This window comes from Colius striatus, chromosome 10 (assembly GCF_028858725.1).
Source record: "Colius striatus isolate bColStr4 chromosome 10, bColStr4.1.hap1, whole genome shotgun sequence".
Taxonomy (NCBI): Eukaryota; Metazoa; Chordata; class Aves; order Coliiformes; family Coliidae; genus Colius; species Colius striatus.
This window is the reverse complement of record NC_084768.1, coordinates 21,427,086-21,440,894: the sequence shown is the minus strand read 5'-3', so window position 1 is coordinate 21,440,894 and position 13,809 is coordinate 21,427,086. Positions and strand designations below refer to the sequence as shown.

Below are 13,809 nucleotides of genomic sequence, written 5' to 3'. Positions count from 1 at the left end.
GTTAATACATCTGCTGAGTATTTCTGCTTTACAATGTCAGTCTTGCTCGAGTTGAGCCCTGCTTAAGCCTCAGGTGGAAGCTGAGAAGATGGTGATTCACTGACAAAGCCTTGCCTTTCCTGGGGATAGCCATGCTTATGCCAGTCCATCTTAGAATGGCAGGGGTTGGAAGGGACCTTTAGAGATCATCTAGTCCAACCCCCCTGTAGAAGCAGGGTCACCTAGATCAGGTCACATAGGAACATGTCCAGGTGGGTCTTGAAGACCTCCAAGGAAGGAGCCTCCACAACCCCTCTGGGCAGCCTGTGCCAGGGCTCCCTCATCCTCACAGTGAAATAGTTTTTTCTTATGTTTAAGTGGAACTTTTTGTGTTCCAGCTTCAGTCCTCTCTTTAAAAAGAATAAAAGCCTGGGACCCTGACCACAGGACTCCAACAAAAAATGATAATTTGCTTGGTGTATGCCATGTCCTCACATTCTCTTTATCTACTTACATGACCTCTTTATTTTTTTTCCCTGGCTCAGAAATACTGGAACACCAGAGATGGCATCACATCAGAGTGCCCAAGTTATAAGGGAACCAGTTTTATTTTCACTTGAGCAGAAAGTTTTTTTTCAAGTGAGACTTCAAAATACCTTTAAAAAGTGATGATAATGGGACTGTAAAATTCGATGGCATCTCAATAACATTATCACAGCACAAATAACAGAGGTTAAGATAATCCACAGCAGAGCAGCTCCCAAGGAATGGACTACAATGACATTCAGGTTATTCTGGGCCACGTTTCTGATGGAGATGTGAATTAGCAGTCCTGTGACAATAAAGGAACATAGCATTAAGAAACGAGAGAGGGGGGAAAAGGGCTGACTGATTCTCCCACCACCTTTTCTTGTTCCTAAAATTTCTGTTGCCTGGAAATAGCTGATGAGAAGATGGGATTATGTAAGCACTTGCCAACTTCTCACATGTTAAGAAACTAAAGCCTGAGTGATGGGTAGCTTAACCCATCTTCTAGGCAATGAACTAAAACGTGTTTACTAAGGAGAACTTGAAGAGTGAAACCCCTTTAACAAATCCAGGAGTGATGAGAACTTGACAATTCCCAGGATTAAAAAGCTGCATACATTACAGACAATGTAATCTCCTCAAGGAAAATAAAGCCTCCTTGGTGTGCAATGTGGTTTTTGATTTCAAACATATACATCCTGTCTGATTGAAGCCTTTCTTGCTTTATTGTCTTTCCCCCCCAACCCCAATATAGCATCCCTCCAACTCCATGTTTTTATACCTTCCAAACAACCCACTGCTTCCATCAAACACAACCTGTGAATAACAAAATAGTATGGACTGTGCTGTAGAGCTGTCTCTTCCTAAATTTAACCAGGCTAAAGTGCTATAAGAAAGCAGGCCATAATGAAAGTGCAAAATATCTCTCTAGTTTTGGATACAGCTTCAGCAACTGTGTCACCTCAGCAGACCTAAGCCCTCCTGAAGACTCTCCCTCTCATTGTCATTCCAGTGGCATGTCACCTTCTGCAAATACTCCAATTTAACTACAGCTGAAGGTTAGTTTAAAAGTTAAACTTCTAGACTTTTCCCACTTTTTAATAAAAAACCTGAGAACTGTACTCATTTTTCCTTTTTCTCTGCTTACCAACAAAGCACTGGGGTCTCTAAAATGAGCAGAAAATTCTTGCAGCTGCAATTCTTCCAGTTCAAAACAAGTGTGCTTACATTGATAGTAAAGCTGAATGAACTGTGGATGCTGCTTGAAAAGATGATATTCTCAGCAATATTTCTGAGCCACTAAGAAACTCTAAAATCCTGCTGCAAACTAAAGTTATGCTGTCCACTGGAGCATCAGCAATACAAAATCATAGGCAGCAAATGCCTAATCTGGAGACAAATGCAGAAATGGTGTTGCCTGCTGCTCAATCACTACTCAAGCAATAGGGTTAGGACAGCAAAATAAACTCTGTCATTTACTACAGGAATGCATGTGTAGCTGTGTAATGAAAGTCCATGTGTCTCCAAGAGGAAATAGCAAGTATCTAAATTGCCTGGAGCTCACATCTTCAGTAGAAGAAAAAATCCCAACCAATGGATTCTTGTACAGCTGCCCAATGATGGCAAAAGGTAAATCCTCATTTGGTAATAATGGTTATGGCTCCACTGCTGATGTTTCCCCATTCAGTCTACTGATGGAGGGGAAAAACAATCCTACGTGAAGAAAAGCTGCAACAAATGTATGGTGCCATATGAAATTTTGTGCCCAACTACTATAATTGTGAGATGTCTTTAGAAAGTTAAACCGGGCAAAGTCAAACACAAAGTTGGCATTTCTTCAGCTACAGAAGAGAAGAAATAACTTCTGAGAAATGCCCAAAATCACTCTATTGTGATTTTTAACCTGCTTTGACAACATCAGAGAATCACAGAATGGTCAGAGTTGGAAGGGACCTCTAAAGATCATCCACCAGTCCAATCCTCCTGCTAAAGCAGGTTCCTCTTGATCAGGTCACACAGGAACATGTCCAGGTGGGTTTGGAAACCTCCAGAGAAGGAGATTCCACATCCTCTCTGGGCAGTCTGTGCCAGGGCTCCCTCACAGGAAAGAAGTTTCTCTTTGTGTTTAAGTGGAACTTCCTGTGTTCCAGCTTTACACCCTGTGTGCCCATTACACCTTGTTCTATCACAGGGCACCAAAGAAAAAAGACTGGCCTCATCCTCTTGACACCTGCCCCTTAAGTATTTATAAGCATTGACAAGATCCTGTCTCAGTCTTCTCCAGGTTAAACAGTCCCAGGTCTCACAGCCTTGCCTCCTGAGAGACATGTTCCTGTCCCCTGATCATCTTTGTAGCTCTGCATTGGACTCTCTCCAGCAGTTTCCTGTCCCTCTTGAACTGGGGAATCCAGAACTGGAGACAGTACAAAAGGGCAAAGTAGAGGAGTAGGATAACTTCCTTTGACCTGCTGGCCACACTCTTCTTAACACACCCCATACTAGTTATTTCAACTAGTAATAAGAATTTACCTTTTCCTTTCTGTAAGTGGAATTATGAGCTGGCAAGGTGCTCAAATCAGGGAAAACCAAACACATACAAAATGATTCTTGCAACTGCCGTTATGAATATCTTGCTTTTTCTATTCCAAACTGCCTTCCCTGTGAATGTTAAAATATGTAAAACCAGGAGGCACAGAGCAAATAATATCTACATAAGTAGGTCATTTTCTTAATGGCAGTGCACTGCTGTTTTACTACCGACTCGTTTGCAACACAGACACATACATTTCAAAGAGTGTATATTTGGATCTGCAAAGGAGGTAAGCGAGTATCATCACGGAAGCACTCGCTCCAAGATCAAGTAGAGCCTAATTCAGGAAGACAAGCAGGAAAAAGTCATATTTTACACCTTCACAGAGAGTTCTGACATGGTGGAGAAAATCCTCTCGCCGCGTGTCGGCTGTAGTTTGAATGTGCTGCACATTGCATATTTCATTACAAAAGCAGAGCCACGTTATTTCATTAGATAAGCGATAAGTTCAATCCTTACCAAGTTTTCTTGGTTCCTGGCTGCTATTTTCTGATCATCTTCTCCCCCATTTTTCATGTATTTGACCTCTTCCACTGGTTTGATCCTATACTCATCTGAGCACCAAGAAAAAACAAAAAAACAAAAAAACAAAAGAAAAAAAAATTTTGAACCAGTGTAGTTCAGCAGCTGGGAAAAAAAACAAACTAAAACCAAAACAGCTGACTAGAGAAGACCCTAATTAAGCAAAGCAACTAAAAATTACATGTATATAGATTCAAAGGCTTCAATGGGACTAATACCAAGGATGTTTTTCTGACTGAAGCGTCAGTAAGAATTTCCAATTCTGGCTTCCAGAAATTGTTCAGTTGCCCTCTGGTCTAATATAGCCACACACCACTAACAGGGGATGTTTGCTGTGTACTCTCCTAAATCCCTAGTTTTCTGTACAATATGTTCAATAAAAGTGAGTTCTTTGCTCTTGTATCCTCCCTCGATTTTTATTATCAGTGGGCAAACAAGCGATGTACAGTAGTTACCACACAGAGTCTGCTCATGGATGTTCCTTGCAGAGAGAAAAGCTCTTTTGTAAAGCAATGCTGATGGAGGCTATTTAAAATTTAAGTTAAAAGCCCAACACCACACCAAAAACCACTGTATTTTTAAATTTATTTTCCTTTTCCTGCACTGTTTTAACTGAGATAAAGCAAAAGGTACACAATGCACAGCCACATAATGACTTCTGGAGGAAAGGTCCCATGCTGATCGTGTTCATCTTCCCATTCACCCCACCAAAACCATTTTTCCTGCACATGAATGTTACCCACACAGAAATCCATCATGAAAATACCTAACAAGAAAAGTAAGATTCCTGGTTTACCCTTAATATTTATCACTTCAGCTCTTCAAATTATAAATTCCCTGCTCCTGTATTGAAATATTAGCTAACATGCATATGCTATCCCACAGTAAACTAAATAGCCTCACCAAAACTTGAATCAAGGGGATTTTTTTTTTCCTTAGGTAGGACAAAAAGGGATTTGGTGATTCTTCTTTCTAGCCCACTGCTTGCAGCACCAACACTGCCTTTTCTCAGCCCCTATTTCTCAGTCCCTGTTTCTCAGCCCCAGACCAGCTTTTTGCTCTGGTCACTTTTGTAGCAGGTGAATTTATCAGAATAACACCCAGAATTTTGCACCCACACTCCTCCAGACAGAATATATAATGCAGAAGAGATAATTTACACCCAAGAAGTTGAAAGAGTTAACACAAAATTAAATGAGACACAGTACACTGGGAATAAAGGACAAACCTGGGCAAATTTAAAGAAACCACACAAACTTTAATCTTTTTTGTTGCATTTTCAAGCCATTTCTCTCACTTGCTAAGGGAGAACCAAAACACAGATGAATTACTCTGGATTATTGTATTGCTTAAAAAAAGAACCATAACTATTCAGAAGAAAGCTTCTTTTTGGGAAACTGTTAAGCACAGAGTGCATAAGTTAAATAAGCCTACTTGGAAAAACGATTGTTTTTGCATTTTGCCTGGTCCATAAATACATGCTTTTTTAATTATAGAGCTTAAATAAAACTGTCAGTTTATCAAATGCAGCATTTCAGATGTACAGTCTCAAAAACATGGTAGAATTTAATATTATTCGATTAGTAAATGTGAACAACTAATTTTTTGTTCTTTTTTTTCAAATGGAATTTCGGTAGTCTGGAGGTAACAATTCATAAACCCAAAAAGGCTGAACAAAATAAAGCCTGAGAATAGAAGTACTTGATTGACTGCAATATCTAACTTACATTTTTCTTACTCCTTCAATGATCTCTGCAGTGATTAACAATAAAACCCCCATGCAGAAAAAGCATTAAACTCCCACTGTAGTACGTACAGATTTGAATAGAGAAACAGATGAGAAAGAGAAAATAGCACAAAGGAAGTTTGCACAACCCACAGCTGCTCCAAATTAACTAAGAGAGGGGCATGTTCAAGCCAGTCTGGTAAAAAAACAAGTAAGGTATAGATGTCCTGATATCCAATGGCAAAAAATAACCTCTGAAACATGCCTCCTGCTTACTCATAGGCCTGGCAGTGTGAGGTTGGTGGTTGGTCTCGATGATCTTAAAGGTCTTTTTCAACCACAATGATTCTATGATTCAGAAAAAGAACAGACATTAGAGCACTTGTGGACAGTGTCAGGCCAGGTGAGGGTAAGGGTTATGACATGGACATGGGCCATCTAAGGAATACTTGGTCTGCCCAGTCAGTTTGTTCCCACGCTTTGTGGCTGTGTGAATTTCTAGGCTATGCCTCCTTTCCAGTTTCAGCTCCACATGAGTCTTTTTAGAGATCATAATCAATGAAAGTTCTCAAAAATGTAACTTTAAATTCATGTTGAACATGGGCACAGATCCTTCAAATTCTGCATTGTTTACCAGATTAATGATGTTATCCTGAAGGAGTGGCAAAGAACTATGCATTGACTTCTTGGGTAATTTCCACTGATACTCACAAGAGAATTAGTACATGTGTTTCCCTCCAATATTTCACTTATGAATACCATAACTATTGAGTTATTTGTGGAGCACAGAACAGTTGGCATTACTCTTCCCTCCATCCTACCAACTGCAGAGTGCATAAGTCTGGACAATTTATGCCCAAGACATGCAGCAGTAACAAAGTGTCCAAAAATAAACCAGTCATTTTTCATTATCTTTTCAGAACAAGCTGAATATATTGTGCCAACAGATAAAAGAAATTCAGGAGATTAAGGCAGAACACCCCTGCTTCTATAGATGTTAGTAAAACTACTCTTTTAATAGAAATATTAATGTCAGGGCTCTACCATGTGCTATGTGTTTGGGCATGAGAAGTCTCTACATTGCTTTTTGAGATGCAAGCAAATTTGATACAATCTAAAGCTGATGACCTCCCTTAATGGCCAAGAGACAAACTCTTGGGGATGAAGCACATTAAGCAAGAAGCAAGCTGAGTGCCCAGCACTCAGGCTTCAGTGTCTAAATAAATGATTAACAGGCAGAAGTGCTAAGCAGCTAGCAACTCCATCAAACCCACGTGTTTTTAGCAAGTTGTGCATGTATCAATATCAGACAAGAGGTGAACACAGCACTGGCCTGTGAAAAGTGAGAGATCAACCTAATTTCAGTTAATGAGAGCAGAAGAAACAACTGAGCCATAAACAATTGGTTTATCAGATACACACAAAGATGAAGGAAATGGATCAGCAATGTTAAGTTTGAAGCAATACTATTACTCATAAGCTCCCATAATTTCCTATCACAGGCAAAATATTTTCCTTAAAATAGAGAGCACAAATACAATATATTGGCAACATCAGCTCATACTGAGCAGTCACTTGCTAGTGGTAGGTATAAACAGATATGATTCCACTTCAAAGCAGGAAAAAGTCCCAGCTAAGCAATTACACTGCCACAGAAGGAAAAAGGAAGATCATTCAGTTGACTAAAAGCCATAGCTTCCCAGGTACAACAAGGCATACCTGGAAACAGTAGTTTTTTGAACTAGCCAATGCATTGAAGAAAAAACCCCACCTCTAACTTCAACATCCATTGAATTAGGCTGCTTAAATATGAGCAATTTAACTGAATCACAGTTAAAATGTTGCTATTTGTACCTGCAACTTTACTGCTATCTGAGAAGAAACACTTACATTTTGCTCACAGGTCTCTCTCTAGCATTTACAGTACTCAATGACACAAATGTTACCCTTCATATTTCTCTTGAACTTGCATTTCTTTTCCCTGAATCAAGCTAAGCTGTAAAGTCTCTTCACTTTCATGGGCCCATCACAAGTCTGTTCATGTACAAATATGCAATGAGAAATTCCTGAAAGCAATGGCAGCAGTCAATATTTAGCACATTCCCAGCCAAGACAGCTGACTGCAAAAAACAGTCAAACAAAAGTGCACCCAAAGGGTGCAAAGGAGGGGAAGCTGGTAGCAAGCAGCTTATCTAGCGAGGACACTGCTAGTTGGTGTAGTGGAGAAGAAATGAGTCTGATGCATAAAGCCTTGCTCTTCACAAGTAAGACAACATTCATTATTTCAAATATACTAAATATTGCAATTAAATTCAAATGATTATTTGCAGAAGACAGGTCTCGCACTATATTATGGTATTATTAGGAGTATGCAATAGGCTTTTTTTACTAGGTAAAGATAACATTTCTCTTCTATAGATATGATATATATATAAGGTGTTCAGAAAGGATAAATTCAGAGCTATTTATGAAATTGTTCTTGTTATAGAGTTACTGTCAGGATCAGAGTGCTGCAAGTTCTAAAGAATGAATGTTCAAGCAAAAGACAGATCTTGAAGTATGTTGTCATGGTTTTGTCCAGCCATGAACAAAGAGCCACAAGGCTGCTCCATCACTCCTACCCCTCTGAACGGCTCAGGGGTCAGGGAATGGGGGTTTCAGTCAGTCTTTTCCTGATGGCTCCTATCATTTGTCCCTCCTCAGGGCAGGTGGGCTCCTCGCCGGTCCCCTCTAATCCAGCACAGGGCCTCTCACAGCCTGGCCAGTCCTGCACAGGCAGCTCCAACATGTGTTCATCCCAAAGGCTGCAGTTCCTCTCTGCCTCTCGTGTGGGGCTTTCTCTGCAGCCCGCAGGCTCCAGCACGGCCTGCGCCATGGCCGCCTCCTCACACAGTCTCTCGCTCATCTGGGTGCACTCACCCAGAGCTGCTGGTGGCTCTGCCATTGCCCTCTATGGGTTGCAGGGGTACAGCTGCGTTCTCGCCACGGGTTGCACAGGGATCTCTGGTCCAGCGCTCATCCTTCCTTTTTCTCTGACTGTGGGGACCACGTGGTCACCTCCACCTTGTCCCACTCCTCCCACTTAATAGCTTTAAGTGAATATGAAGATTAGACCAAAGACATGTTGGAGGAATGGGCCTTTGCAAAAAACCGCTGACCAGGTTTTGCTTGCTAAGGTAAGAGCACACCTGGAACCGAACCAAGTAAAGGATGCTAAATTCACCTTTTGATTTTTACCTCTGTTTTCTACTAAAGCAAATACAGCATTTTGAGTTATTTTGGTTTATTTGAGCGATCAGAAATTAATCCAGAGAAATCCTGAAATGTTGACTAAGTAGGACTTAAGTCAGATAGTCAATGAGATCTTCAAAACTGTAAGACGTTCAGAATAAAGGAAATTACATCAAGTTCTACACGTATTTACCTTGTTCTATCTTAGTAAAGACTGATACCCTTTTTTGTTTTCCTAAATAGTTTAACATTAAAAACAAAAGTGAAACATCTTTATGCTTCTTTACTGTGCAAAACTAAAAATCAAGTAATGACTATGATAACACTTTTAGGACACTATCACTCAGAGTGTAGTATATCATATATAAAGAGAAATACATTTCTATAGTCCTTTCATGTGTTAAAGTGAAAAATAAGTACTGTCTTTCACTCTGTGGTACATTATATAAAAATGTAAGATTTCCAACAATTCAGATGGTAGAAGAATGGGTTTAACAGGACTGCCACAGCAAACACTGAGTTGAAGAAAAGCAGCCCAACTGAATCAGAAGAAAATCAACATAAATGAACCATAAACAAAAGACAGAACTTTTGTCAAGCGTAACACCCACCACAAAATCCATCACAGGATGCAGAAAGCAGCAATGCCTCTAGCACAAAACTCTTTGGAAGGGCAAAGGAGGAAGAATTTTTAAGTTGAATATGCTGCAAAAATTCTCAGTAGGCAAATCGTATGAATGAAGATCTCCATCTGGAAACAGACAATTCTACTCAAACATGTCACCCAGTTGCCATGGCAATGTGACAAAGAAAACCAACACTCATTAATAATGATTTTCAGTGATAAATGAGCATATCAACTTATAATATTGAAACAATTACTGGGGGGGGGGGATTGTGGTTTTTCCTATGAGAAAAATGTCTTCAGCACTTCCAGACATCATTATAAGTACCATTACCACAGTAACATTGGCAATGATGCTATTTCTGGCTCAGTTAAAAAAACCCATGATACCAGAAAAAAACATAACTCCATCAAGTATATCTGGACTCCATGTGATTTTTGGAGAAATCTTTTGATAAACATCAAGCCTTTAAAAAAATAAATAAAATATTAAAAAATGCTTATTTAGATTGCATTCCCACTTCAGATATCTAAGCATAAACAGATTTGGCTCTGCTGTCATCAATAAGGATGGTGGGTGAGCTTCTTCCTCTATTTTTAGTGACGTATTAAGTATCAGACAGGAGATAAAAGGTACTTCTGACACACGATGAAGAAAGTTTCCAACCACACCTTCATTTCCCCATGCTTTGTATTTTTCTTTAGTATCTCTTGCCTTTTTGTTCAAGGTCATGACAAGATTTAGTCTTCATCCATACTAAAAAACATTTCTATTCTGTAAAACACGGAACTTTTTGTCTAATAAATTTCTCTGTACCGTGCTTATTTCTGCCAGGTGCAGAAAGTACTCCTACTGCTGTGCTCATGAGGAATGCCACAGAGCAAACATTCACGTGCTCTCTTCTCTCAAAGACTTGAAAGCTAAAAGCTATATTTAGATAAAGGACTGAATTGCTTTTCCCAAAAATATTTGCTAAAAATCAGAAGAGATTTGACGCAATTTAACTGAAACACATAACAGCAGGTGAGTCACTTAAATGCTAAACACAAAGCATGCCAAACATCATCTACAGTGCCATTGCAAAAGATTATCCTACAGCTACACTGGTAGCTACACGCAGCAGTGGGTTAACACTAATAATAGCCATCAGGAAAAATCATTAACCACAAAGACAGTCAAGGAGCAGAGTTTGATTGATCATGTGGCTTCAGTTTCCATCACTAAAGAAGTCAGCCTCAAGTGCCACAGGTTGGAATCCATTCTGTTTTGGAGCACAGGAGGGATGAAACAAGCTACTCACATTATTCCAGATCTGTTATTGTATGTGGGTATCAACTGCGTGGATACCAGCAGAAGCAATGTGAAAGATTGAAAATCAAGTCACAGTTACAGAAAGAAGTTGCAAAAACTGTGTCAACAAATGTTTCTCAAACTAAATACTAGGTGATGGAGGACACATAAGTTATCTTCTTAGCTCCAGCTTCAAGCACTCAAAGAAAGCAGCATCTATATGGTTCTTTTGATCTTACATGGTCACGTTGATTCTGACTTAATTGCTGAGATTCATGGTTGTGAGGCTAGATTTCTGGTCCATCTGGATGTGGGCTGAGAATGAAATTTCATCGGAGATCAACCAGCATTGGATGAGCAATCCATTGTTTTCCTCCATCATAAGCCCTCAAACCTATCAACTCGTGGGCAATTCTAGATCTTAATGATCACATTGTTTTTACTAATATGCTTGACATTCAAATAAATAGCTTAGTACAAAAGACAACCAATTTTTCTCAAAGGACTATCTGAAAATGTTCATTCAGACTTCTCAAATGAAGTCACCTTATTAATGTAATCTAAAAAGAAAGCTGAGTCAGTGGTCATCACCAGACATTAAACATGCCCAAAAAGAGAAAAGATGCACAAAATCTACACCAATTATGCCAACAAAATATACATCATTTGACAGAAAAGCTGCTAAATTCTGAATGTACCACACAGATAACAGCACATCTGGAAAAACCTCCTCCTCTTCCTACACAATTCTAACTGTGCTCAAGGAACACTAACTACTGCTTCTACATAAGGCAGACATGACTGCTAGAATTGGGGTTTTTTGAGAGAAAAAAAGGAGACTGAGACATTCAATATGACAAAAAACAGACCTCATGTAGAAGACTTCTGCAATATTCTAAGGACATCTGCCCTAAACCAAGTCAGACAGGGGTAGCTCCTTTCTAAGCTATCAAGCAGCCCCATATCACATCCAACACTTTATAAAACAGAAATTCCCTCAAGGGCAATGCCTAGTTGAAAAATTTTAGCAAATTCCCTTCTATTTTATCTGATCATTCCTTTCCAGGCCCAAATCATGACAGTCTTTAATAGCATTCCCCTGAGGCCGACAGCTTTGGTAGGAACACAGCTCCATTAACTTTAATGGACATCATCTCAATCTCTGCTGCTGAAGCACAGAACCCTTATATTGCCACGTTAACCCATCCTTCATTAATGCTGTTAGAAGTTATCAGTGTCTAAGCCACTTGCAGCTCTCATTCTTTGAGAGCTCTCTCATCATTGTCCAATCCCACAAAATGTCCAGACTGACTTCTGCCTGTGGGCGAAGGTGCTGTTCCAACACCTGCAACGCTGCTGATCAGCCAGTGCCTCAGTTTATGTTTCTTGGGTTTTCAGATTTATTTTCCCCCATCAATATAATAAAGTAGCAGACAATAACAAAGCAATAATTTAGCTCCTTTGTTTCTATAGGGTTAATTTTCAAATTTGGTATACAGCTTGCAGAGACACACCATGTGTGCGGGAGGTATGCAGCTGAATCAACAAAGTCATGACTCAATTTCTTTTACTACTTGTTTTCTTCTTGTCCAAGAAGTTCCCAAGTTCCTACATTTGGACTGTCCATAGTCTTAAGTATTGTGAAAACTATAGTTTTACATACTATTTTCTATCACATAATGCATAAAGGATCATGTTAACTAACCCAGCACCAATGGCATGGGCACAGTACAGTGTATCTGCTAGGTATACCTTAGTAGTAGGTAGGCCAGTGGAATACTTTGCCAGGAGGCAAGAAGATAACAAAAAAAAAACCCCAGATATGCATATTGGTGTGCAAGCAATGGAGTTATTTTGTAAGAAGTCATTTTTCCATAGAGATTTCTGCATCACACTCAATCTCTCTATTAACAGCATGTGGAAAAAAATAACTTGCTACAGTTTGCACAACTGCCTGCCTTGTATACAGGTCATCCCCCTCTGGGTCTACAGACTGAGGTGGGAGGACAGTTCCCCAGTCAACCTAAAGCTTTTCCCAATCCACATGTTCCTCAGGGTTAAATCACTCTATGTGAAAATGCAAAAACAAGTGGAAGTCACCGAGTACTCAAAATCACTAGAAAAACAACTCTTGGGGACAAGAGGCCTCACGGATTTATGTGTGGTGGGGTAAGGATCAGAAAACCTAAAACCCCATGAACTTCATGAGAGAAGGCAATGCTTTGCCGCTGCTCTGCTCTGTCACAACTCCCTGAGAAGGTGGTCAGGAACCCTTTGGCCAACTCCACCACCAAGTCCCACTGTCCTGCTACATGCTGCCAGCAGCTGGCTCAAACATGGGGAAATATACCACAACTTCAGAGGCCATTTCATTACCACAGTAAAACTTAAAAATATACCCCCAACATCCTAAAATCCATGCAATTTCTACCTTGCTTATACCATCTTTAATGATGCAACCTCCAGATCTTTCAGACACCTATCCATATCTAAGACCTGAGGGAATTCCATATGTAAGACGGTATTGCATAGTCACATGATCATATAATTAAAGACTTTAGTGCACTCATTTGTAATTAATAAGCCAAAAAAACAGTGCTGACAGTGTGCACTCATAACTATTTTTCAGAAAACTCAGATTTCTTCTGGCTGGAACCATATAACTCCTACATATATATATGCAGACACTTTTTAAAAAATTTAATTAACACATAACTTTGAGCCAGACACCAGGTTGTTCAAAGGAAATCATTTCTCAGGTGGAGGAGATTACAGCCGCAGTGCTCGGCAGGAAGGATACTCAGTAAATGCAATTATCTAGCCCACTAAAATGATCAAATTGAGAAATGAAAGCAGGAGAGGAAACAAGCACCAGAGAGATTAATTAAAGGAACAGACAGGAGGAAAACAAAGGGTCTGTGCCTTGAAAATACTGCTGTTCATATAAAGCCGCCAGGTAGGATTCTGGATCAAGGTTTCACTGTTCTGCCCCGTACCACAAATGAGAAGCAGCCCTGGACCAGTCCTGAGCAGGTCTCCCTGCATCTTAAAAGAGTTGGAAGCTCAACATTTCCCTACTACATTTAAACACCACAAATTTATTTTTAAACAAAATTGTGTGATCATGTCCTGAAAAACAACCCCACTACACGCCTCTCAGACACAGCAAAAGCAAAGCTTGAGAAACTGGCTTCATAGACATAGACCTCTTCATTGTGGAAGAGAGAGAAAAATCTGGGGATCAAATCTGCAAATGTAACGAGTGCAACACAAGAAGAGCTAAAACTTCTCTTATGATTCAACTAGGTGACAAAAAC

At 39.8% G+C, this 13,809-nt stretch overlaps 1 protein-coding gene across 2 annotated transcripts in view; it reads right to left on the bottom strand.

The window, feature by feature from the left end:
* The window catches only part of C10H1orf21 (chromosome 10 C1orf21 homolog), a 114,567-nt gene that overhangs the window by 44,832 nt on the left and 55,926 nt on the right, over positions 1-13,809 (bottom strand). For both annotated transcript variants that reach the window (XM_062004230.1, XM_062004229.1), the window contains one exon: positions 3,557-3,651. In XM_062004230.1, coding sequence (XP_061860214.1) covers positions 3,557-3,651 — 95 coding nt within the window. The remainder of the gene's footprint in view (positions 1-3,556; positions 3,652-13,809) is intronic.